The following is a 27,334-nucleotide window of genomic DNA, read 5'->3' on the forward strand; positions in this document are numbered from 1 at the left end:
ACGCATGCTCACTAATGACTGTGTTTCAACCCTCTGAGTATATTGTCATTGTTTATTATAGTTTTTTTGTGGTACATAGGTGATTACAAACTTTTCCATTCCAAATATTTATTTTTTATTCAGCGTGAAGTTTGTTGGGGTCTGTGAATCGAGCAGTAAGAATGTAGAACAATGCCGGCAATGGAACCAAGGTAAGCATCGCTGGGTGAACGCTTAGCCCCCTGAGTGTAGCCACTGCAGTTACTCCGTATCCGTGCAGAAGCCAATGGCCAAGTATTACCACTACATTTCTTATATCCGATATCGAGCTTATTACCAGCGATTTCATCGACTGCAATTAAACATAATTTTGAAGAGATTAATAGCTTTAATAAAACCAAACTAAAAGAGACCATCTTAGCATGACATTCGAGAAATACGCATCCGGTGATGAAAATTATAATCTGTAGCGTACTTGTAGTTCAATTTATCGTACTGAGAACTTTTTCAGCATATTTGTAATTCTTACAATTTTAGGCATAAATTAAAACGAAGGCATGTGTAAAACGGATTCAATACATTATTTATATTTACGAAGATCTTCAAGGGTTAAATAAGTTTATCGTAACATTTTGGTAACTCCAAACAAAAATATGGCCTAGCTCACAAAACGTAGGAAGTTGTATAAAAGTTCAGGGGCGAAAAAGTTGAGTTTTATAAAAAAAAAAAAAAGGTATATTCACATGAGAATCAGATAGAAAGTTGCGTGAGAATTGAAGGCTCATTCGCCCATTTGATTTTAGCTACGCGATATGCAGATAATTTGAATTAAATATGATTTGATATAGATATTTGAAGTAAATACATAATAATGAGTAGATGTAAATTCAGACTTTTCAATTAGTCTTAGGATCTAGAACAACATAAATCCAGTTTACATCAGCAACTTGTAACTTAGCTCATGCAAATGCACTACTTTACAAAATTTGGAGCTAATAACAGGAATAAGCAAAATACAATAATGACACCATAAGCATCCTACCGCTAACTCACTTTTCAATATTTTGTTACTGAAAAAGTGAAATATTTGTCATAATTGTAAAGATGTAAGTATAACTTATGAAAGTATCAAAAACTCTGCTGAATGGGAACAGTATTGCTGAAATAGAATCCCTTGATTTTTACCACCAAAAATTTCAGTATTGCTTGAATTTGCCATCGAAGTTACGAATTGTTGAGCATTAACCACCAACTGCGCCTTAAGTTTTATTGAAAGAAGTTCTTAAAGTAGGTGTAGCGATGTACTTTTAAAAAACAACGCTTTTCGAAACTCAGGGATCTTTTAAAACAAAGTGAACCATAATAAAACAATGTGTATTCATTAGGGTGCTTCATTTGAAACGAAATTTTTTTTTTTATTCGCGGACACATTAAAATTTTGTTCCTTCTATCGAAAAAGAAATTCCCTGAAAATTTGAGCCCTTAATCTTAATTTTAAGAGGTTCCTCTCGATCGATGTAGATTTCCCATTTGAATAACATGTAATTCATGATTTTTTTTATTTAAATTAACATAGCTCCGTTTGATTTCATGGTATTTCATTGCGATTAGTCAGAATTTGTAGTATATTAGTGACTCTTTGAAAGTACCCACTAACATTTTTTTATACTGGAACCCGTCAATTCAAATTTCAATATGAATTTAATTACAAACGCAGTAATTTTGTGTTCCAATCTCACAAACCAATGCCATCTATGTGAGGCTAAAATTTAGTTCAGCAGTATGGTCAAGTTGAAACACTTTCTTTCCAATAGTTTGAAAGGAATTTCTCACTAAAGTGTCTACAGATTTGTAATATTCAAACTCCAGTATTGGCACGAAATATTTAAACGAACAATAATTATATATGGAAATTTATCCAACTACAGCTGTAGTTTTCTCTTACCTGGTTCAGTTTCAATGCAAAATGCGCCGCATTGGATAAAACAGACAATATGATGGTTATATATGGAAAGGAATAATCTGAAAGGAAAATCGTATTAAGAATATGTTTTTTCAGTATTTAAATAATTATGGATAGTACCAGGAATGGCGATAATCCCACTCACATATTAGACCACCGCCAATTGCATGGAGCATGGCTAAAATGGGGAAAAAATACAGAGCAGCATAGATTGAGAATTTTCCTTGCTTTGGTAGAAACTTCTTGGCAATCAGCGGCCGGATAAGTAACATCAGTATTATGCCCAGAGCATAAAAAATAAAGACCATTGTATACCTGAAAGTGTTTTGATTACTTTTATAAACTGTGGAGTTAAAAACTGTATACATGAGCCACTGTTCATAAAAATAGTATATTATTCCCAGTCAGTATCTAGTCGGGTAATTTTTTCTCCAAGAAGTGATGCAAACATATGATCATTCAAGCCGACGGTCTATTGAATCTTGCAGCGAGGGGCCTAGACTTCAACATTCTGGACTAAAACTAATTGGCATTCTTATTTATCTAGATCATTTAGTACCATCAACTACATAAGTTCATTTCTGTCAAAATGTTGGCCATTTGATTAACGTCTTTTACAACCAGTAGCTCAAATAGTAATAGTTGTGATAACACGGTTATTAAACTATTTTAATCTATAAGCGATATACTAACAATGGGTAAACTGCTTCTTGAGTACAATGTAACGTCTTCTCGTAATCTGGATTTGGATTGTGAAGCAAAGTGTACCAATCAGACAATCGTCTCGCCTTACAAGATGTAATGTTAAAAGTTCCAATGGGGTCAGTTAATTGTAGCGTAATGAGTGAAGCTCCAATTATTTCAACCAATGCAGACATGTGGAGTGCTATTACTTCCTTGGTGATGTTACGTCGCATGGCGACCATGTCGATGCAAAACCAATGTAAAACAAGGGCTAGTAGAGCCATGAATCCAAGATACAACCAATCATAAAACATTGGGAAATCTTCACAAGGTACACAAGCGGAGGAATCGTTGCTCCTGAAACCCCTGGGACATGCTTCGCACTGGCTCCAGTTTCCAGTGGGGAGTAAAACTCGCCCGCAATACATACCAGGACATCGTATCAGTGTGTTGATCATGAATGACAGTTCGCGACTAGACCAAGATTTTAAAATTTCAAAAATTATTCTGATATAAATGCAACGAATAATGCTGCAAATTCACAGCCGTTAAGTCCAGTTACAGAAACATACATTATTGAGAAAAGAAACTTGATTGAATTAATTACTGTCTACTGTTTTGTACTTTTGTAACCAAGTAGTGTTATGGTCTGAATAGATTGGGTAAAGTTGCTAGTTTCGACGATTTGATTATCATTACTTGAATGCGTGATTAGCAAATACGAATTTCAGAAATTCAGGATTATGAACCCAACAATTATTGTAACAGTTTTTATAAACTTAAATTAATCGAATCTCTACATGCTTATTTCTTAGACGCTATTTAATTTCCAACAGGTAAACGTCAACACGATAAGTCGTAGACTGAGGATTGCTAAAGACATTTTGGCTCAACGCATTTTTAAACTCGTTGAGGGACGATGACAGGAGCTTCGGTACAGAAATTCCCTACCGTTACCGACTCAATCAACGTAGAAAGCGTAATAAACTAACTGGGTTGTAAGATGTGACCGGTCTGTCTATGGGTTTCATTGTTTATATCACGGGACTTAGAAGTTCATGGTTTATTTCTCAACACTAATACCAATTAACCTAACTCAAAATGTGAGATTCTGGTAATCAGATCGTTCAATGAAACTGCTTAAGATGCTTACAAAGAAGCGTTGCACACCTCAAAAACGCGGGGAAGCAAAACTCCTATACCGCTCAAGAGATTAGAGTGAAACTTGGGCAATTGATGCCTTATTTTGGCAAAAAGTGGAGCGTATTTTTACTTTTTCAAAATTTGGAAGAAAAATTTAGAGATTGGTTACGACCCACAGAAATTGGCCAAATTTTCACAGTTGCACTGAATGGATCGAACTATCCGGTATGATGCCACTCGACGGTGATGAAACACACATTTTGAGATCAGTCCCATGAGATTTGATGGTGAAATGACGAAATGGCAGCTGATCTGGTTTTCGATTACGAAGTACACCGAAATCTCATTTTGGCGACATTTGTTACCGACCTTTCATGCATGCCGGTAATTTTTTACCGACATTACACGCATACATTACCGGCATGCGCGTAATGTCGGTAACGAATGTCGCCAAAATGAGATTTCGGTGTTCTTCGTAATCGAAAACCAGATCAGCTGCCATTTCGTCATTTCACCATCAAATCTCATGGGACTGATCTCAAAATGTGTGTTTCATCACCGCCGAGTGGCATCATACCGGATAGTTCGATCCATTCAGTGCAACTGTGAAAATTTGGCCAATTTCTGTGAGTGGTAACCAATCTGTAAAAATTTTCTCAAAGTTTTGAAAAAGTAAAAAGACGCTCCACTTTTTGCCAAAATAAGTCATTAACTGCCCAAGTTTCACTCTGATCGCTTTCCCATAATATTATTATTTTTATTACAATTGATTAATACCATTATATCCAATCACTATATAACATTAGCAAACAGAGAGTCACATTATAGGCACCCTACGCCACACCCTTTAGCCCGGGAGATAGATAAGACTGTAATAAAAAAGATATATAATCGATATAACGTAGAGTCAAACGCATTGCTCACACATAGTTTTTCGAAAAGTAGTGATAGACGAAAGACATGGCTCGAGCGAATGGGATTGACGGAAGCTTCTTTACCGAAATCTTCATTTTTATGTTCGTATCACTTTTCAGGTAAATCATTTAATCGAACTTCTGTGGACAGACTCGGACTCAAAAATGATGCTGTTCCAATTGTGAGTTTCATAAACTGTTTGTGAGATTGTCCTATCTGAATATTGAATGATTTTCAGTTGTGCAAATGTGAATTACGTGTTTTTCTAAGTCCGTGCAGTTTCTGATAAGTCTAATACTGAATGTATCTTAAATAATGTAATTTTACCTCACTGGCTACTGATTGTTAGATCAAAATCATACTTTCGTTGCCCCGAATAAATACTTTAGCGAGCCGTTACTTCATACGTTGACTAAGGAATATCCTCAGTCAACGCTTTATACAGTTAAAAGTTTTACTTTAGTCAATATTCATATGATTATCAAAAAATGTAACCATGCCCAAATAAAACAATATAAATTATTATTTGAGAAAATAAATCACTAAATTTAGGCCTACATTTAACAGTAAACTGCTTCGATAGTATATACATAATTATTATGTAGGGTGACCGGTTCGAACGTGGCGGGCAAATGGCACCTATCAAGATGGCTGATGTCAGAAGTCCCTTTCCGTCATAGAAATCTGTGCTTTCCGTCTTTTGGGATACCCATAGACTGGGATACCCCGCAAGGAAAAGCTCCGTCCATAAGTCCGTGGAACCAAAGAGGATTAGGCTCTTTGCGTGAAACAAAACAATGTTACAAATCCGAGAATAATCTCTGCGCCAGCGCTGCCATCGACAAGAATTAAAACTATTATTTGCCGAAATTTCGGCCGCAGCTGACTTCATGTAAGGGTGCGTTCCGATACTGGCTCCCGGTGCTGTCAGCAATCTTTTATCTCTTTTGCGCTCCCAAGTACGTGGGTAGCTCTGCCTCTGTCCTAGGGAATTTTAAGCGCTGCTAATTTCGGAACGCACCCTAAGAAGCGCTAATAGCGTTTTCCACTGGGGAACTCGGTGCATATTTTTACACGCGAGTAAGTGAGACAGAAGTACACTCAGTTTATCTGTGTCTCAGTTGCTCTAATGTGAAAAACTGGAGCAGTGCACACTCGGTGCGCCAGTGGAAAACGCTATAAGTTGAGCCTCCTTCTCTCTACCCTCCATAGTTTTGACCAATTTCAGTAGGGTAAAGGGGTATTGGTAACACAGAAGAGAGGTTATCCATAATATTTTGAATACTCAGAAGTTCTAGGTAATTAACTCTTGCAATTAGTTTTCAAATCGTGACCACACCACGCATACTTTGTTCAACGTGATACGTATCGATTACTTGGGATATCTGCCAAGAGTTCGGTATGATCCGTAAGATTTCTGCATCTACAAATATGAACTCTGATCTTCATTTGATTCCTCTTTAATTTACATGCGATTTTATTAACAAAATGTTTTTACCAATGTGAAGATAAATTCTGCTGCAATAGTAGCTGTTCTTTTTTCTGATAACTTCCCAGTTGTCACTGCAAGAAAAATGTCTCAGGTTTATTTGTAATAGCTATGGATATGTTAAAATTTAAAGGATATGTTCAAATTTAAAAGACCAATTGTATGTCCAATATGACAATATGCCCAAATTCATGTCAAATTAATCCATTTTCTGCAGACGTTTTTAAATAATGTACTCTTGTCACGATGTAGCTAAAATCCATATCTGGATAATTTAATTAACCCAAAACAACAGACTGGGTCAACTTTAAGCTATGCTGCTGAGTTTGTGATTGGCCCTGTCAACTCAGAATTTAAGTTGACGCAGCAAAATATTTTAAATACAATGTATCATAGAAAAGAATGTATGCAATAACTTTCATGGGTCGAAAGTGGCAAAACATTATGCTATTGTACTTTTCATTCAGTGGAAACTTACAAGGTCATTTTGAGGTCAACATTGTTTGTTTTTAATAGAAATGTATACACTTTTTGATAGAATATAACAATCGCTGGATTGGTGGAGGACGGTATTAGGCCTGCTTGGTCAATAGATTTTATAAGTCCTGATTTTTTTATGGGGCTACTTTAAAGAAAACGCTCACAGCATGGTACAAATTACTCCAAGGACAATAAACAAGCGAATCAGAAATGCTTGCATAGGCATTGAAAAAGAAAATTTACTACGCAGTTATGAATCTTTTATAAAGCGTCTTAAAAAGTGTATTAAAGTTAATGGCTATAATATTGAGCTTCTATTGAAATAAATTTTTCTTGTATTTTACTGTTCTATTGGATGCCATTGATAGTTTTGAGATATTTAAAAAAAATGATGTCTTAGAAAAAACATTTTGGGGTAAAAGTTTAACTATTGTTTTACGTAAAATGCAAATCTGTAGAAAAAGGTACGACTTGTTTTACGATGCGACAGTGTTTTATTCCCTTTGTACGATGAATCTTTCATTGCAAACATTTTTCTCTGAAATGCGTTGTTCTTAAGATATTCTTCTGTGTTAACTCAAATGGATCACTTTCTATTATGGCAGTAATGAAAAAAATAATACTGATTAAATCATGTTTTTTCATTACATATATTGTATCTTACAACCAGAAAAGGATAATTTGAAAACTTTGAATTTGAATATTTTGGTCTTTTCATTAAGTTTTTCCATATCATAGTTCTCTAAAGTTTTTAATTTTCAAAATCCAAGATAAGTACATCCTCTGAACAGAACATAGCAATGATAATTTGTCTTCAAAAGTCAGATGTATCCTCTCTAAAACCGCATTCTTAATTCGACAATAGATCGATAATCGTAAGCAGTACGAATTTTTGACTGAAAATAATGTTTTTGCTGTTTTTCAGCATTGTTTGATATTGAAATGGGTTTTTTACCAATTCACTTCGAAAGCAAGTTTGGTATTCTAGGGTTAAACAATCCATCTCACTTCTGATTTGTTGACAGTAGAAAAGTTTAGAAGTTATAGTTTGTCAAAATCTATTGTTTCAAATTTATAAGTCTTGAGTATCATCCCCTTGGTTTGATTTGCCAATTTGAAATGACTTGGAACAATTCTAACAATAAGACGAGTCTAAAGCTGGCAGCCAAAATTGGTAGCCAAACGTTATAATGTTCATTCGAATAAGGTAGTGAAGAGCGAAAATCAAAATTTCATGAAATACCTTGAACCTCCAATATGTTTATGTAATGATGAGGATATAACGAAACTGCATTTTTCTATTTTCAAAAAGTTTACTATCATTAGATAATGACAATATCTAAGCACATTGAATTATTTGTTCGATACTTGATGTTGATTTTCAAACTTTACAGAATGTTGCAATTCAGATGGTTGCGATTGTTTGTTAGAAGAAACACAACCCCGATTCCTGTGGACCGTGCACTTCTTTGGAAAAAGCGCCTGTCGATATTCTATTTTATTTGTACATGGAATGCATTTGGCGGTGTATTGTACATGTGTTACACAGGCAAACGTGACTGGATGAGAGCAGGTGGTTATGCCCCTGACGTGGACGTACTTCCTGGTAATTAATTTCACTTCTCATCTTTAGTTAATATTATTTGTACAATGTTTCAAGAATCAGGCTAATCCCTTTATCTTTACTATTACTTACTCATTTTTTCATCTCATTTATTGATAACAGAAAAAAATCATCATGAACTTTCTGAACAGTAGTTGTAAGCTTCAAAGAAGGCTTTCTCATTTATTAAATCTTGTACTAATCTCATCTAGTCGTATATTTGAATCGCATTTCTAAAAAAGCGTTGGTTACATACAGACTTAATGACACATCCAAATATGTTCTTAAAATGAACGTGTGAGTGTGTATATTTTATACTTAATAATACTTGGCTGAACATATTAACTTTCAACTATAAATATGCTTTTGAAAGAGCATTTGTTGATTTTAAAATGAACACTTTGTCACCGTGTTACGAGTATTAAAATTAGAAGCTAAAAAAATCTCAAAAATAAATCAAGTAAAAACCTGTAGAACTCATTATTCTATGTGTCTTCTATTTTATCGTGCATTAATTGATTTATTTTGAGCAAAATTAGATGCCAAACGACTAATTGTGTATTTCAGTAAAAATTTCTAAAGTGATATCAAATATTAAAGAAAACGTTAAAAGCAATTTTTGTGGAACTTGTATGAATGCACAGTTTTTCTTTCTTGACAGTATTCTATACCTCGCGTTCTTTGTTTAAAAGAAAATTGACTTTCGATGTAAAATATATGTTAGGTGTACACAGTCCAATCAGAATAAGCTATAAAAATAGTATTTTTCCAGTACTTTTCAATGTTTTACAAACCAATTTATTACTAAAAGTATCACCAAGAACAATCAAAATATTTTGTCGTTGATATTGTTTTTTTATTTTTTTTTTTTTCATGAAGTTTATTCCTATTGCATTATATCATTTGCCTTATTACAATTTATATAAAATTGTCTATAAACGTCGGATCGTTCTATGAAGTGTCAGTGTTCTTAAGGTTTTTTAAATTCTTTTCGTTAGAACCTTGCGGTCAGAGAAAATGGGACATGCCAATTTTTAATGCCCATCACTTGATTGTAGTCATTTTAAGTGTGTAAATTTCATAATTTTCCATCCAGCCGTTTTCGAGATCAGCGCAAGAGTTTTTCAGGACAGACGAACAGATCGGCAGACTAACATTTTTCTAAAAATCTGTTTTTCGGATACTAACGGTGCGAAATTGTAGATATTCATTGAAATGAAACAAAATCATTTTCGACCAGAATCAGTACTTTTCGAAAATCAAATTTAGTTGCAATAGTAAAAAAAAAGATTTTTCACTGTGGTAGAGATGAGAATGATATATTTATGTAATACCAAATCCATGTCATGTGATTTGTGTAAATTCACTTACTATCGAAGTGAGCTATTATTCATTGAAATTAGACAAGCTATCACACTGTTCTTGATCAGACTGTACACCTGATGCACCCTGAAAAAGATGCTACATGATAGAAGATAAGACGCCATTCTACATGCTAAATACTAAAAAAAAGTTGATACTCTTAATTGATATGAAAAATTTGGTATAAAAAAAAAAAAATGATACTGACTTCTGAGTAGAATCAGCATTCTTAGCGTTTAAAATTGATGCATTTGTAACTTCATACTAAACACCATAAAATTACTGCTGTACTCTTTTTCTTATTTTATTTGACAAATAACATTCCATGGGTGATCAATCCTACAAGTTTAGATTGGCCTGGTTTCAAATGAATCTGGTTATAAATAGCTATTGCAGTTTCGATGTTCTAGCCTGTAGTGCAATTGAAATAATCTAGCATAATCAATCCTAATAATCAAATTTTCTCAAAAAATCTCGCAATATTTCTTTATACCTCGTCTTATTAATTCCCGACAAAGTTACCTAATTTATGGTTTTGATTCGCTGCACTCACGACTCACGTGAACTGGGTGTGGTTTTCCATAATTAAAAAGCTTTTTTATCAAATAAAAATTACAAGAGACAATCCTGCTGTGAGTTATAAATGCTTCAAAATTAAAATGCGTACGATGTGGGTTGTTGAAAGTTTTTATGTGAACGAATCGATCGAGGTAAATTCTATTAATTTCTTGGAAAATAGACGATTTTCAATGCTAGAGATAGACGTTCCCGCAGACAGTATAGAGAATGCTCTATGTCTACATGGTAGAAACAGATCTCGAACTTATTTTGTTCTTTTTTCATTGGGATTTTAAGTTATTACGTCTGTGGAGTAATCTGTTTTTTTTCTGCATAAATTATTTGATGAATCTTGAGTTACAAAAATCTCCTTAACTGCAGGTTTTGCATCTGATTTTATTACCTTGTTGAAACGATCTATTCCGATAAGCATGACAAAGTTTCGTGAAGACTCTTTCAGTCAACAATTGAAAGAGTCGGAACTTCAAGCAAATAGAAAAACGAATAATGTGATAAGTGTGAAAAGTAGGCGATATCCAAACGAATATGAACGCGAACCAAATCTCATAAGTTAGATATCGCATATACGCACCTGCTAGACACAAATACGCGTGGCGTAAGAGGACCTTGCCTCCATGGTTGACCCTCAAGTCTTTCAAGCCGTTTGTCTATCAATTCGAAATGAAAATAACACTGCTTTTACAGTCAAGCCCGTAAATCAGAATAAGTGCAAAAGAACAACTTGGTTGTCTGAAATTTCATCCATGTCGCACCACTGTTTTCAACTTTTACCAAGATCAGATCGACATATCTCATGCAAATCTATATCCCATATCAAATTTTGAAAGTCACATCTTAATCTTATCGAGGTGACAGGCTTCGAAAATTCGAAAGTATATTTACTGTCTTACTCCTCTTGGAAAAACGAATTTTCATGCATTATGAGCAGGCGCAAAATTGCCGTTTTTTTTACCATCAGGTAAAGGACCTCGACCAAGTCCCAAATACTCTCTGTAGGATTCTATTTAGGTATATTCTGTTTCTTGATTGGTAGCGGACATCTAGGCGCCATCGCATTTTACGTCCGTTCGAATTTTTTTCTTTGCAATTTACATACCTTGTACGAGAGTCAAAGTGAATTTAACGAAATTCGTTTAAATTGAATAGCAAAATTGAAGTTACATCAAAAACCTGCTTTGGAATACCATGCGAGCAGCATATTACGTCATGCGATTCTGCTTTTTAACCGATTATATTGTTTATTTAATCAATGACAATAGATTTTTATTCTATAATGAAATTCTACAAGTCGAAATTTATGATATAGTTATTTTTTGTGACAATCTGTGGCGTTTTTTCAAAGTTATAGGCAAAAAACTGGAGTTACAACGGCATTGTACAATAAGCCTTGTATTGAAAATTCGATGTTCAGTAATTAATTTGTTTAGTTAGATCCATGATTAAAAAATTTTTTGCTCACTTGATTGCTTAAACAACAAACTTTCGTCGTAAAATTTTTTATTCAGATCTCTTACTGAACTGAGTCACCGGATCTACCTGGATTCTTTACTGGGTGCGAAGTTGGATGTTTTTTCACTCGCAAAGTGCGCATGTAAATGCCAATTTCTCGAACCCGCTTCACATGCACGAAAGGTGAATTTTGAAAGGGATTAGGCCAAAAAATTGTGTGCATGGTAGACAGAAGGCGATTTCATTCGTGTGATGACCACTCACATCACGCTCGTAATTGCCTTTTTTCCGCCCTTGATACACAATGTACTAATTTCGTGTTGAAATTGTTGTCTCTGCCGCGTCAAGTTTTTATCGATTTGGCTGAAAGCCAAAAAACAATTAACATTCACAAAATTCTCCATCCAAAAGAATCAACGCAAATGGTTCAATTTTGGAATGTCAAAGGCGAAACTTCAAAAAGCATTGTTCACGGTACAGGTACAAGGTTTAAATCGAAGTCAAGTAAATCATGATTCGGGCACACAATCAAGAAACCCGAAAAAACAATTAACAACTTTTATTTTCCAAAATACACCATGTGTAAATGTTCAAAAACCTGATGAGAGCTTCCGATAGGAAAGAAATGCATGCAATATTTTTCTGGTTAGACCTTTCGTAAAATCCGAGGTACAAGAATTAGTAAATGCGATTTATGGTAAAGGACAATGTAATCATATCTACCGATTCATTTATTACGTAGCAAGGAGCTGGGCGCACACTCTAGGAATCCCGCAAGCAAGGGTAGTACAAATGTCTGGGTTTCAAGTAAAAGGATCATACGAAATAAAAGAGGGCGAAGATATGTATACTGGAACACCCCTTGAAGGCACTCTTGGAAAGGAAGAGGCAGTGTCAAGTTGAAATAATTCACTTAACAAGTGATGATTAATACTCTAGTTTTTACATTGTAAAATAGTCATAATAAAAATACATGCTAACACAATGTGTGATATGAAAAAGACTAGTTAATTTTCGATTGTCTCATTAAGTACTTAATAATAAGACGCGACTGTTTGCTGTGTGGATAAATTTGAACGAGAGCGGCATTGGACTCCAGCACTAAGATTTGTGGGATGCAACGATTTCTGCGGAATCTAGATACATAGCAGTTCATGAATAAATGTGATTTAATGTTAGGAATATAGATAAATAATAGTAGACTTCAAATATTTTTTGACAGTTAGTGAACTCTACGAAATGTAAACGCAAATGTGGATTGCCTCGAACAAATTACGACATAGTAAATCCAAATTTTACTTGTATTTAACCTGCATCACCTGCGGACCATATGCAAAGTACCCGCTTGATTCAGAGTAAACGAGTTATCATCAATATGTAACTATCATGGTTACAACGGAATCAAATGACAATATATTGAAAAGTGAATTTATAGGTATATCGATGTCAAACTGGACAAATTTTGAAGTTTCTTGACCTCGTATTTTGTAAATCGAATGCAATTTTTTTTGCACACAATATACTTAAAAAGAAATTGCACTCATGTTTTAGTTCGATAGAAATTATTTTGTATCGAAAACGACTGAATATTCAATTTTACTAAAAAAGTAAACGCGAGTCTGTAAATGTGTTCGATATATATTTTTTCAGATTGAAAACTTGATAATAGCAGATTTTCAATAGCAGAGAAAGTGATGATGCCGCACGGCACATCATTTTCTTGGATATTAAAAATAAAAAATAAGTTATTAGAGTTGCCATCATGAAGAAATATATATCTTACACACTTGAGCTAAGATTTGAATAACAACTTTTTAATCATTTTAAAAAAGTACCTAAATTGGTGCCTAAGTTGAATAATTTAATCGTTTATACTAATTTAAATTACTTAAATAATTTACATTTGTTTTGTCAAGATTTCCAATCACTTCCCTGGGCTTTAGCCCGTTCGTTCATCGTTCTACGATGAGTGGAATTCGAGATAATAATTGTTGAGTTAGCTGGCACACTTACTTTTCAACGAATTTAAATATTCCGTCATCACCGAAAAGAAATATTTTTGATGAATCAAGAAATACAAATCTTATCTTTTTACCTGTATGTTGCGCAAAGCCAGTTTCGCCTGATTTAAAAAATACGAGATCAACTCTTATTCAATTTAACTTGTATTTGGAAACACCTTCCAACTCAAATAATCATAACTTCTTCATTTCTCAGTTATTTATTGTTTTATTAAACCTTATAGATGATACTGATGAGATGAGGTACTTTGACAAAAAAATATTTCAGTAATGTGCATTTGAAAAAAGACTGATGCTTTGTTGGTATACGGACTCGTTGTCCCTACCTGTAGCTGTTACTTCGAACTCTCTTACTAGTTACGTTGATGGGACGTGCAACCTGAAAGTTGAACAACCGGTGAATTCGACCAATGTTGTTAAATACAAAGGGGTTAAAGATACAAAAATCATGGGTAATTTGATCACACAATTTTTTGTGTATGCAAATTACCAATAATCTGTTCCTCGAGGGCATAGCCAATTGGTTCAGAGAAAGAAGAGTCATTATAATTCATGCCAAAGAATGGACCACTTTTATGACCATCGTCGAGCCTTTCCATAATATTGCTTTTTGATTGGTGGCACTACACGAGCTGCTATTGTTAATGGGGACGTAGTAAGGATCGAGCGTAAACTAAGAGTACGGATGCAGGATAATGATCCCCTATCAACAGTAAGAGGACTTTGTTCTCTCATAATATCTACTAATAAGACAGCAGTTGCCACGAGATGGCGCTGCAAGTTGTAGGAATTATATTACAATGACAAGTAGACACATATTCACGTATTTTATAGAAGTTCAGCGGTGCACTGAATCGTGATGAGACTTCTTAGACTTGGTTTCATTTCAATTTTGTATCTATCCAAAAATTATATTAAATTTAAGGCATCTGGTAATGTAAATATGCATAATCAAAATGACATAAACCCATAAGGCTCCTCTTATTATAGGTTCTGAGTTAGTAGAGGATTATTAAGGCACTTTCATTTTATGCATTGAAGATGATTTGTCCATAGTCTTACTCCAGAGCACTCCTAAACCTATGACCAAACATGTTTATGTAGGTCTCTGTTCCCTTCTCATAAGAATTGTCTCCGATTGCCTCAAGCAGCGCGACTCGGATTTGCATATGAAGAAAGAGAATACTTCTATACCAAATGCTCGTAAACGACATTTGAGGAACTCTGTTTAGTCAATCACACAAATAAATGAAGTTTTACTACAGCTTCTGTTGACATTTTACAGTCTTAAGGCAAGGATCTGCGTAGGGCAACAGCTCCTGCGGTGGATCCTCCAGATTCGGGTTTCAATTCCTTCAATCTCTGTTCCATTTCACACAGCAAGGCAGATCTGGAAATAAGAAAATGCAAAAAAAGAAGAAATTCCTAATACCTAAAAGTTATGTCAAATTATTATTATACACTAAATTAAACATCTTCAGTAAAGTATAAAAAGCAAACCTACGTGGATTATTTTGAGATAAAAATACAATGAACTACTGGTGGAACGAGATACTCCATATCTGAGAATCCAAACATTCAGGACCAATACTTATGAACACATACATGATGATGGCTAATAGCGTTTTAACTGGCTATGCCGATGCACTCCGAGTGCACACTGAAGTCAGCATTGTGCTTTACTTATATAGTGTATTACATGTAGTGCTCAATACAATTTAAATGACTGCATAGACGTAAGAATGGTGAAAGATTTATGCACCGATTGTGAGAGCACACGCTTGTGTCAGTGTAGTGTAAACGTGGTTCTGTGAAAAATTCTGATACATCGTTACCGCGTAATTCCAACAGAAAAAAAGGAAATAAACATGAAATCATCCCCTGAATGTAGTTGAATTTTATGGGAAAACTGTATACTTTATACTTTTGATTGCTTATAAGAGAAGAACGTCCTTAATAAGAACGCTTCCCTAGTTTATTTAACACTTTTGTCAACCAGCCTTCTGAATATTTGTTTAGTTCCTTTACAAAGGAGAAGATCATGCCATGTATTTATAATGATATTAACAATAGTAATAATAATAACAATAATAATTACAACCAAACAACCATACCTTCTTGGGTATGTCTCCAGCGCGATTAGCTTGTGCGGAGTGAGGGAGATGGGTTGATACCCATCATTTGGCCGTAATTAAGATGTTCATTAGAAACACCTACATTTCTACAGGGGATATGGAAAATTGCAGAAAACCTTGCTCAAGTGAAGCCGGATCGAGTTACAACTACAATTTACTGATTGGCGCCTAAATGACGCGACAGATCTTATGATTTTTACGAGTTGGCGTTTAGGTCCTCTTCAACGCACTGGGGATTCTAGCACACTAGTGCAATGCTATTACGGTCGGTACTTGGTAAGACAAATTTTCGAAATTTCAACCACTTTCCAAAATAATGAAAACTCACATTGTTAGAATGTGAGTCAGTTGATGTAAATTGACGATTGGTTTCCAGTAACTATCACTTTATTTTAGGCAAGATTATTCTTATTTCTTTTTGTATTATTTACTGTTCTAGTTGTAAGTTTTATAATCACGGGAATAGCTTCTGGATCTGGCATAAAGATATTTGGAATTTAGGGTGATTAGCACCTTTACTTAGTTGTAGATTACTGAGTTGGATTTTGTATTGCGAGCTAGAAAGCTCAATAGTTTGTGAGAGTGGTTCAGTGCTCGAGTACTATATTTTTCTTTTTGTTCTCGGATTCACGAATACCGAACCAAGTTTGAACTTCGTTTCCAATTTTTATCATATCGAGACTACCAAGAATATACTTTTATTTTATTAGATTATTAAGGTCACGAGAATATTCGTAACTGTGGTTTTTACGATATTTTACGATACTAGGGCTATCGTTTCTAAAAATTTAGATCAATATGGCCACAGAGGCGACATTGTATGAGTAACGACTGACCGGACCATAGATAGGAGTAGTCCAGGACACCAGTAGCAACCATACATAAAAGTGATTTACCTAAATGGTATTGGTCCAAAGGCTGGCATAAGGCGAGACACATTGCTAGCCTGAATTGCTGAGCTACATGAACTTAATGCGTGTTTGCTAGTGCCAAGTGAGGTATGGAGGGTATAGCATATCTATGTCTATTTCTACGTAATATAGCACTCAGCTGCCTCTATCCCAAGCACAACCCAACAGCAAATGTCAATCAGAGTAAGTAGAACTAGAATATAAGATGTCAAGCAGATGGGGAGATTAGAAAATTCTACCTAATTTTAAATTTTTCTATACTTTGAACAATTTCTCACTACTCTAACACGTGGATTGTATGAGTGGCAATGGGATGCAACTGTCTAAAATACTTAATACCTATGCTTAATGCATAATAGCAATGCAACTGAATTGATTAGTGGGATCTAATGCGAAGAAAATGTAGAAAATTCCGAGTAATTACACAGAATCACAAAAAAAATTTCTTCATTTTCCAAACAAATCAAAAACCCTGTAAACTTTCCATTTCCTGGTATTCCCTGGAAGCAGGATACTCTGTCGGTAGCTTCAACATAATTGGGGCACCCGAATTCTAAATCTCAATATTCTTAACTTTTTATTTAAACTTCCTTCAAGTAATTGTAGTTTCGGCCATGTGATTCCAAAATTGAAATGCGCTAATCTTCAGGTTTCATAAATGTCCGATCTTTAGGGGGCTGCTACCCATTTGTTCTGTACTTCTAATTAAGAATCAAGAAACCCAAACGTAATACGAACCTGTACTCTTCGTATCGCATTACAACTTCTTCTAGTTCTTGTTTGTATAGTCTAGTGAGCATCGCGTTAAAACAATCCAATTCCGGAAGACGGAAGAGCTCCCAGCGTAATTTCCGATCCAAAGCAACGGATGCTCTGCTGTATACATAAAGCCAATGTGGGATTTCTTCATTTAGATAAGGATTTGCCGGAACTAGAACGCTATGAGAATGAAAATGCGTGTGTCGCGGAGGTGAAACAACACGAACGGCTTGCATTTCCAAAGGATAACATGGATGTTCGTATTGCGCTTGCCTCGTGATGTGACTGAAAAAGGAAAAAAAGTATATTCATCAGTGTTTTCACATACGACAATTTACGTTCTAACTTCTGCAAGTTAATATCATAAAAAATGTGAAGTCACTTACTTCACATAATATACTCCATATTCTGGGGATTCTATTCTCTCCCAACCCGTTGGTAGACCTTCTTTTTCAAGTGGATGAGACCAGTGCGTAGTTTTGGTATTGTGGTCAATATAGTATTTTCTACCACGCAGAGTGAAATCAACCGACCAGCCTGGTGGCAGTGGTAACTCTTCTGGTGGTTCCCCTCTAGAACTTGATCTTTCGGAGTGCCTCCTATTGTACCTTAATGAGTGTAAGAACTACATAAGCAATGCTTATTGCATAGTGATGTAGGAGCTTAAAATAATTTACACAACATGTTACTGGTTATTGACTAAGGTACCAAATTATTCTACCCAGAGTTTTGGCAATACGGAGTCTGATTATAATCTTCATAACCTAGATCGATTTCAGAAGGCAGGTAAGGTAATTGAGGTGTTTGTATCCTATCCAAATGATATTCAGAGCCAGCATATTGGTTCACATAGGTGTGCGAAATTGCAGGGGACAATCCAGGATGATACATAGGAGTCGGAGTACGTGAGGTCGTACCGTCGCTGGAACTGGAAGTAACAGAAAGGCTGGCAAATCTGTTGACAAATGATTAGTCAGTGCGGAAACAGGAATAACAAAAATGAATATATTCATTGAATTATGCAAGATCAATAAACATCAAATAAATTTCTAGTATTGGAATATGCATACCTTTGAGCTAAATCTGGAACAGAGCTATTGGGTGTATATTTGCCCTCGTGACTTCCCAATCCAACTGCGCTCATGGTTGTTTTTGTGTTTCCAAATTTTTGGACCATACTCGGCTGTTGAACTACAGGCTGTAAAAAAGGAGACATTACAGGTTTGTTTATACACCTTGAACTGGTCAGACATGTTTAATGATGCCATTATGCGAAAAATGAAAAGTAGCTCATGAGATACTACGAATGAGTTATGCTTTTATATTATCTTGCCTAACTTCTGATTTTTTATTTTCATGTCCATACTCACAGCTATGATTGAACAACGATGAAAAACTCTTACCGCAGACGGTGGTATAGATGATTGATTGAATCTTCTTATTCTTCTGACCGGTTCAGTTGTCCATACGTTGATAACTAAGGAGTCAATTAAAGATTATTTAAACTTACAGGAGTATACGATTGAAAGAGTGGTTCATAGACTTCTAAGAATACTTGCTGGTCGTTTTCGCGCAGCAATTAGTGACAAAGTAATCGAATACTTACTAGGCATTTCGGGGGGTGTTTCTTTTTTAACATATTTCCCAACGACGCCTTCTTTAATTGTACGCAGATCTTTGTTTTTACGTGACAGCATATTTATTAAACACTTATGAATGTTGTAAATTGAATTAACTGAAATGAAGCAGATTTACATTGAAAGGACTTGTATCGAATGTGTCGTTTACATATTATTTCTACGTGTGGGTATGTGTTTATTCGGGACATATGTGGTTATGCTGGACTGAGCTTTCATAATACGTAAATGTTTGTAGAGAGGTGAAATTTCTCAACATCTTGATAATCACTACTTCAGGATGAGAAAAAATAACCTAAAATTATCAAGAAAGTTAATCCTATTTCTACTTCGATACGTCAAATCTTGAACTGACAACCACTTCGACAACCATAATGTAACACATTATGCGAAGTTCCTTACACCAAGTTCTATGCTTACACCACAGACCCTACACCATGGCGCGAAGTCTATCCAAGTTTATCTGACACCGCTGATACCCTAGAGCATTCTGGGTAATTTTTAACAACGAGTGGTACAGCAACTCGCTGCTACCATGCGCATGCGATTATTCATCATCTTTTTCGGACAGATTTTGATTGGTTCTGAGACCAACTTCTGATCATCAGGATGGATTCCCCAAAGTCTTTGGGATTCCCTATTTAAGGATTGCGCTGATATGTCCGCCAGTGTGCAAGCGGGATTAAATAACTCACATCCTGGCTAAGAGCGCTATTGGCTGAATATCTTTTTAAAAAAGCTCAAACAAGACTGATATTAGATTAATATCTCATCGCATAACCAACATGGACACGACAGGCCCTTACTGCCATGTGTCTCTTTCTATTCAGCGGACATATTTTTGGCCTGCTCTGGTAGTCTATCCTATAAAAAATGTCCGAAACAATCTAACACGTTCGGATGGGATACAGACAAGATTTCCGGATAGACATTTACAGATTCGATTCGTATCTGTCCGTGTCTGTCAGTATCCTAGGCTGTCAGTATCCTACAAGTATCCTGTCCGAATGTGTCCGATCCTGTCAGGAACTTTTAGTATTTTTAGTAGGGCATTCTCTATGTCGATGCTCCTGAGCTGTAGCATGGAGGTAGTAGGCGCCAAAGAGATACTCTTTGGTAGGCGCATTGACGCAATGTAATCACTTTCAACGATGGAATTAAAGAGTTTCTATTATTGGCGTTTGTAACACGAAATGAAAGTAAAGCTGATTTTTAATCATCCAGCTAGGTTGTCGGCAGTTGATCTCTGAGACTATTAAAATCTGTCTGCAAAAGAATATGGTTAATCGCATGCGCCTGGTAGCATTTGAAGTATTTTCAAATGATGAATCCACAGATTTTCATAACAGTGGCTGTAAAACGTATGGTATCAAGTTCGACAGTCTCTATTCTCGTTTCATGTCATATAGAGCGAATATTAATTAGGATTATATTATCCCAATAATAATTAATATATGCAATATTAATATACATGAATAAGATAAGTTGGAAAATGTCCTATTCTGTTCCATGCAGCCGTTCCGGCACTTTCAAGTATTCGAAGCAGCTCGAAGCTGATGAAAAAGAAATTCCTTGCTTATTCACACCCCCGAATCTACAGATATAATTAGTATGAAGTATATACTAATTTAAGCTACATTTTGCAAATCTGTCTTCCGTTTGTTGGGTACCTACAAAGATACGAAATATCAGATTATAAAGATCATTGACTTCCATACGTGATATAAATTTTAAGCGGTGGGATAGAGTAGAAAACTAGTCTTCTTCATGATTGGAATAATGTCTTGATTCTATGTTAATTTTTTGCAGTAATACAGAAGTCTACACAAAATACGATTAGCTACTCATTTCATAACAAATAGTTTACTATTCATTCTTTTCTTTATGCGGAGCTGGTTCATTACAGAAAAAAGACACTTTCCTTTTACATCAATTTTCTTACCCAAATCGACACTTCATTGATTACATTGGTCGGACGTGACAGAACAGGCCAATGAAATCACTTAGTGTCTTGTTGTATCAGAAAATTGACGTAAAAGAAAAGCGCCCATTGTCCAAGCTTTCCCTCCGTGCTATCTCTATTTCCCCGGAACTCTCGTCACTGCATTAATCGTGCCGGTATTATGATTATTTCAGTCTTTGCGCACGACCACTAGCCGGCCTGTGAAAAACTCTCGGCTGCAGTTGGTGCGCATCGAGTGTGATTTCACTAGGATTCCGCTTCTGCCATTGGTTTAACACTAGGGAAATGGCGCTGAGTGGGTACCGTGTGCAGTCAGTAAAAAATACCCTGATATAGTTAGTATACCTATAATATATGAGTAGTGCACACTAAATGCAGCAAGTGTGAAACCCAAAAGCATTATGGTGATTTAATACCATTTAATACGCAACGACGTCACGCTGACCGATTCCACTCAAAATTATGCAACGCAATATTACCCTACATAAAATTATTAAACAAAAAGTTTTTGCGATTTAAATCGTCAAGTTGAGTAAATCTTTATGTCTACACAGTTCATTGAGTCGATTTATAATAATTTTATAACGCTGCATTATTTTTTTTCTCCAATTGTTCACACATTTGAAATTTATCCATAAAATTTTCTTTTTATAATTTTATACTGAGTAGGATGACTTTGTGTCGGATAATATAATGTTGTATAATTTTGTGCAGGATACTATTTGGTCTTTATAATTTCGTGTAGTAGGATCAATTCGCGAAGGATGATTTTGCGTACCATAATTATAACCAGTATGGTTTATACATGTGAAATAATTTTCCCTAACACGAATTTTGTCTAGGATAATTTCATAAGCATAATTTCGTGTTGGATCGTTCTGCGTAACATCGGTGCGTGCTCATCTGACACGGAACGGCAAGAAAAAGCGTCTTAATATCAATCTCTATCAATTCAGAGTTTCATTAGTTAGGTCAACGAATAGCATAAATATTTCGGTAGTTTTTTATGTCGAGAATAAAACAAAATGACTGAAAATGTCACAATCAATGTTTCAAGCGCTTATTCTTCCTTTTACGTCACTGATATGTCGCTGATTATGCGTATGGATTTTTATAGAGATTAAATTTCCATAATCCTTAAGTAAAAAACAGAAGCCACAGCACATGCGCATTATTCGTTGGATTCTGGAAGTGCGCATGCTCCGAGGCTTCAGTATTCTACTTACGGCTTATGCAGTTTTATGTGCTTAGGGCCTCTAGAGTGTAAACGAATAGGAAACCAATAAGAGTATCACTGTGGCGAGATTGGCGTACCGCCAATACAGTCCTTGCCCCTCAACTCGATTTTTGATCGAGATGGCGACACGCTGCTGGCCAACAGGGCGGAGGGGGGTGACCTAAGCCTAAATAGTCGCTATCTCTCTCGGCAAGCTCCGCTCTATGGAAAAGCATACGCGGTGCTCGTTCCAGTGATTAGAGTATATGTATTTCAGTATAGAGTAACAACCACGGTCTTGTATCAACGATTCTCCACGAAGTGGCGCGATCTATCGAGCTCGTAATTGTTCGTTAAATATCGGGTATCTCCGGCAGTATCCCGATGATTCCCGAAGACACATTACTATTTTCAGGCACAGGGGCACTTCTTGACGGGTTTTCATTAAGTGAAGGGCAACGGTGGGAATAATTTTTTTCTTTTTAATTTAAAATTTTACGTGCGGTCGATGCATAAATTTTAGTGTCGTGTACGCGTGAGCCGGACAATGTTGGAGCGCGTCTCGGCAGGTCTTGGTGCCTGATGGTTGGTGTGAAAATGAAACAAGTTTGTCGCTACGAGCAGCTGATGGCGGCTGAGTGCTGTTTGAGCCTCCGTGTGTCTTGGTCTTGCCACCCCGTTTAAGAACATCATACGACTCGCGAATTAACCGAAAGCACGCCACCTTCACCGCCCTACGCAAACTACTACTCAACCCGTATTAAAAATATAAACGGTGATCAAATCCTCGGCGCCTTGTCTATGTGTGAAACATTTTTCCTGCCAGACCGAAGAGATCCCCTCTTCTCGATAAGCGTGTGTAGTTCGGAGGCCAAGTGTGGCTGAAAAAGCATAACGGTGCTTGCTTGGGGGACAAACGAAGAATGTACACGTAGCTGCCATCCGCACCTAAAGTTCCGCCTTTCGTTATATCCAATAATCGTACCGACGATAGAAAAATCTCGGTGAACAGAGACAGACCCAGGCCGCCCACGGATTACATATTCCTTCACTCGTACGTACGTACATACATACGTATCGTGGCGTGGCGTGTGTGGCGTGCGTACGCGCGCGTGATACGTGATACCTGCATGCACTTCTTACTTCAAACTTAAATATTTGTCCCCAGGCGAAGATTTCGAGACTGGCTCGGGGTTGTCGCGATAATAAATTGGTGAAAATCCTTGACGCTCGCGACAAGGAGGAGCCGCAGCAGCCGCCGCTGCCGCCACCGCCGCCGCTTGCGGGGTCCGATCAGATCGAACCATCGAATAGTTGACGAAAAAAAGAAGATCGAGAAGAATCGAGCAAAAAACCTTCTCCTTCGTCGAGTCTCGCTCGTCTCCAGGCTACCACTAAAAGGAACGAGGAACGAGAAACGAAAGGTGGAGACGAACAGACTAAACGGCGGCTTACTGACTCGACAGAAACATTCTGCCCGGCGCTCCGTGCGTCTGACAACGCCTAGACAATATCCTTCGCCCGCCCTCTTCCAACTGAATTCCAAATTTCAATCACGCATCCGCGCCGTTCCGCGTCATTCACTCAAGCTCGGTTAACCATTATTATATTTTTTCTTTTTTTTTTCCTTTACCTTACCGTTTCATGCATTTACAGTAACTCAATTCCGCATCACATCGTCACAACTCTCTTCACCCCTCCTTTTCCCTCAGGCCTACCTTCTTAAACACGCGCGCGCACTTGCACATACACACACACACACACATACACACACAGTGTACACACCTCTACGTGTTGGAAACTTTTCTGTTTAACCACTTTATATCCCTCTGGTTCGTCGTGCGATTCCCTGGGTGTGACTGGATGAAATACTAGTGGATAACGTTGTTTGGAATTTTTACTAAGCTTAAGTGATTATAAAAACTGGAACATCGTTTGCGCTGGCTCCAGAGTTATTCCAGTTTTTTGTGCTGTGTCGTGTGAGGCAGTTGTGAGTGTGAAAAGTGAATATTTGATCGCGTAATGGTGTGGTCTCGTCGGCGCGGGCCCACCACCCTTCTTTAACCACGTCTGACACAGCGAAAGGGCAGCAGAGGCTAGAGCGTGATACCAACGTCGTCTCCGCCTCCAGCTCCCACAGTGCCTCCATCGTACCACCAAACATGTCATCTGCAACGTTCGTTGACCGGATAGATCCCTTTGCCAAACGTTCCCTTAAAAAGAAGTCCAAAAAGACTCAGGGATCGTCACGATACAGAAACTCACAGGATGTCGAACTGCTCCAGCTTGCCCAGCTCAAAGGTAAGAAATATAGCTCCGTTATTCATAATCGTTGACTGTTATTCTTGTACATGATTCCTGAATCAATTCTTTGTTGGTACTTGAAATTCAAACGATTTTGAAGGATCTTAGATATGAAAAAAGCAGAAACAAATTTTGTGCGAGACGAGATTTTTGAAGTTCTGATCATGTTCAGACTTTTTGGGAAATGTCTTTGAAGAACTGTTTTTAGGATAGAGAATTCTTTAGGGAAGAGTTTTTAAATATTGTGCTGCTATAGTGTTTTATTAGGGAATTTGAATCTAATACGGATTACAGAGTGTATGAAATTTCTGTCGTCGAATCTAGAGGCAATCGCAGTTAGAATAATTAACGTACCGGTGAAGTTTAATGTGAAATAAGGCAATGAGACTGACGTTGGGAACATTAGCATAACAAAACCTTGTAACAAAAATAACTATAATGTGCACCTTTAGAATAACCAAATGAGGATGAAGTTAGTAACGTTAGAGTAACGATGCATGGTAAGGAAAAATCGTTACTTTACATATTTAGGATTGTCTGAAATTTATTAAACCATGATAAACGAAACATGCTCATACATTTTGAAAAGTCAACTCTCTGAAAGTCATGCAGAAATTGTACGATAATAATTTTTTCCTCTGATGTTTTGTTACGTTCACGTTGCTAACTTTAGCATCGTATAAGCGAAGAAGTTGAACGTATAAAATAAAAATTTGTCGATGCTGTACTAACGGTTCACTGAATTTGATTCAACTCTAGAGTCACAAGACAGAGTTTTTCTAAAATTGGATCATTACAATAAAGTGGCAACTTTCAAGGGTGTCAATAAAAAAAATGCACACAATTTGTTGTATAGTTTTTTAATCATCGACTGAATTTTTTATTTATTTTTGGTTGTGTTAACATCAAGATTTGATCAAAACTTGAGTTATTACCTTGGTTATCATCAATACTGAATTTCGATGGCGAATGTGAAGCTGAATGGGTATAGTTCAATGTAATATTTAGACCTTAGTTCACCTTTTTATACTTTCTGATAGCTTACAACATTTCAAATTCAATTTTACTCACACAGGACCTTATATATTTGGAATCACTTATATAATTTTATAAAACATGTTCGATGATATACATTGAAATGAAAATTCGAGTAATTTATATCACATAATTTTTTTTTTTTGCAATCATTTCTACAAATTGAATTACAAATGTATCAATTTATACTGATTTTGTAAAACAAATCTGTCGTACAACAAGGTGAAAATTTTTCATGAAATTACTAGTGTGACGGAAGAAATTCATTTCTAGATTTTGGTTTAAACATTCGGAACTTGGAGTATAATAATTAAAAATGAAAACCATTTACATATATAAAGTTGTCTTTTAATTAGGAGAAATATGACAGAATAATATTATGACTGTAAGAGGAATATTAACTTTGAGTCACAGTATTGATTGACATTACAAACGCGATATTAAAAATTCATGCTAGATAATTTTATAAATGAGAAATTTTGTTGTATTTTGTAACGAGGCTGAAATTAATAACATTAACGTAACGAAATGTCTGTGGAAAACATCGCTATTGCCCAATTCCTGAAAGACTTTCAAGAATTTGATTTTTTTTTTTTCATATCCAAGTATGTTTTGTTCATTCTCGTTTACTAAATTTCAGACAATCCTAAATGTGCGAGGTAACGATTTTTCCCAAACATGCATCGTTACTGTAACGTTACTAACTTCATACTCATGTCTTCTAAGGATAGAAGCATAAATAGAATATGAACAAGGTAAGAATAAACAATTGCTAATCATTCCATTTCTGTTATCTTTGGGTCAATAACTTTACTTCAGGAAATAATTGTCATGAGTTTGACATTTGTGATTTGAATGTAATAATGAATTCTTCAGAAAAATCATTATTTCGTAACTTCACAATTGTCCAAAATTAAAGCATAATCATGGTTTACACTCGACTTCTTCAAAGCCATTCTACAGTTGTAAAATAGTGCCTTTTTTGAATCCTTATTTTACTTTAAGGGGCCTTACCAGTGTGACACTTTCAAAAAATCGACTTTTTTTTTTTTTTTGCTTATTCGATAGTTTATATCTTCAAAAATATCCTGTGAAAGCGGCAAGGTCATATCTTGAATAGTTTTTGAATGACAGCGTTCTAAAGAGCGACCGCTCGCAGGTATAAGCTGCTCCACTTGCCTATTTTAAACGCGTTTTTCTCGAAACGACATTTTTCAAAATTGCTGACATCATAACTCAAAGAGAAATTGACCGATCGACTTCAAAAGAAACAAGAATATGACAAAAGGTGCGCACAATATTAAAGTTGAAATGCAGCAGCAGTAACGGTGACAATAAAAATCATGAAAATTTCGATTGTAACTTACAAGTTTGATTAAAATAATCTTGTTCCTGATAAAAGTGTTTTGCGATACTTGAAAACTTTTAGCTTTTATATTTTATAAAACAATGCTATTATTTTTCTAGCTATACAATGCGATAGAAAGATTATATAGTTTTTATATTCGTTACCACAGTGCAGCGATTCAAGAATGAAACATTCAAATTATGATTCATATTTGGAACGTGATTTAACGCGAGCTTCGAGAAATAGTTGGTAGAATGCTAGAAGATAGAATAGGAACGGCGAAATAAATTTCAAAACCATATGTAATAATAATAATGCAAGAATCATGTTATATAATAATAATAATTATAAGCCGTATT

The 27,334-nt window shown here is 35.8% G+C and overlaps 4 protein-coding genes across 6 annotated transcripts in view; 2 read left to right on the forward strand and 2 right to left on the reverse strand.

The window, feature by feature from the left end:
• Positions 1 to 10: 10 nt before the first annotated feature.
• LOC124408387 (JNK1/MAPK8-associated membrane protein) lies at positions 11 to 20,707 on the reverse strand. 2 transcript variants are annotated; one of them, XM_046885296.1, is made up of 5 exons: positions 20,696 to 20,707; positions 2,636 to 3,436; positions 2,088 to 2,257; positions 1,925 to 2,001; positions 11 to 331 (listed from the first exon to the last, which is right to left on the reverse strand). In XM_046885296.1, exons 2-5 carry the CDS (start codon positions 3,082 to 3,084, stop codon positions 116 to 118), a joined length of 912 nt encoding a protein of 303 aa, XP_046741252.1. In that variant the 5' UTR covers positions 3,085 to 3,436; positions 20,696 to 20,707; the 3' UTR covers positions 11 to 115. The 2 variants fall into 2 exon arrangements, with proteins under 2 accessions (XP_046741252.1, XP_046741253.1); XM_046885297.1 differs by lacking the exons at positions 1,925 to 2,001; positions 20,696 to 20,707 and having other exon boundaries at positions 2,636 to 3,486.
• LOC124407952 lies at positions 5,887 to 12,570 on the forward strand. Its single transcript, XM_046884563.1, is given in 3 exon segments — positions 5,887 to 5,982; positions 8,048 to 8,259; positions 12,389 to 12,570. Coding segments are annotated over 2 exon segments (393 nt in total). The 5' UTR covers positions 5,887 to 5,982; position 8,048.
• On the reverse strand, positions 12,290 to 19,438 carry LOC124408386 (scaffold protein salvador-like). The gene is made up of 7 exons (XM_046885295.1): positions 19,079 to 19,438; positions 18,876 to 18,949; positions 18,543 to 18,670; positions 18,194 to 18,427; positions 17,859 to 18,080; positions 17,452 to 17,757; positions 12,290 to 15,057 (listed from the first exon to the last, which is right to left on the reverse strand). Exons 1-7 carry the CDS (start codon positions 19,167 to 19,169, stop codon positions 14,955 to 14,957), a joined length of 1,158 nt encoding a protein of 385 aa, XP_046741251.1. The 5' UTR covers positions 19,170 to 19,438; the 3' UTR covers positions 12,290 to 14,954.
• Positions 20,708 to 22,699: 1,992 nt separating the features above from the next.
• Positions 22,700 to 27,334, forward strand: part of LOC124407900 (serine/threonine-protein phosphatase 2A 56 kDa regulatory subunit epsilon isoform) — a 76,926-nt gene continuing 72,291 nt past the window's right edge. The window contains exons 1-2 of one of the 2 annotated variants that reach the window (XM_046884491.1): positions 22,700 to 23,346; positions 23,457 to 24,589. In XM_046884491.1, the coding sequence (XP_046740447.1) occupies positions 24,451 to 24,589 (139 nt within the window). In that variant the 5' untranslated portion in view covers positions 22,700 to 23,346; positions 23,457 to 24,450. The remainder of the gene's footprint in view (positions 23,347 to 23,456; positions 24,590 to 27,334) is intronic. The other variant, XM_046884490.1, reaches the window with a different exon arrangement.

Source organism: Diprion similis, chromosome 7, assembly GCF_021155765.1.
Source record: "Diprion similis isolate iyDipSimi1 chromosome 7, iyDipSimi1.1, whole genome shotgun sequence".
In the NCBI taxonomy this organism is placed as follows: domain Eukaryota; kingdom Metazoa; phylum Arthropoda; class Insecta; order Hymenoptera; family Diprionidae; genus Diprion; species Diprion similis.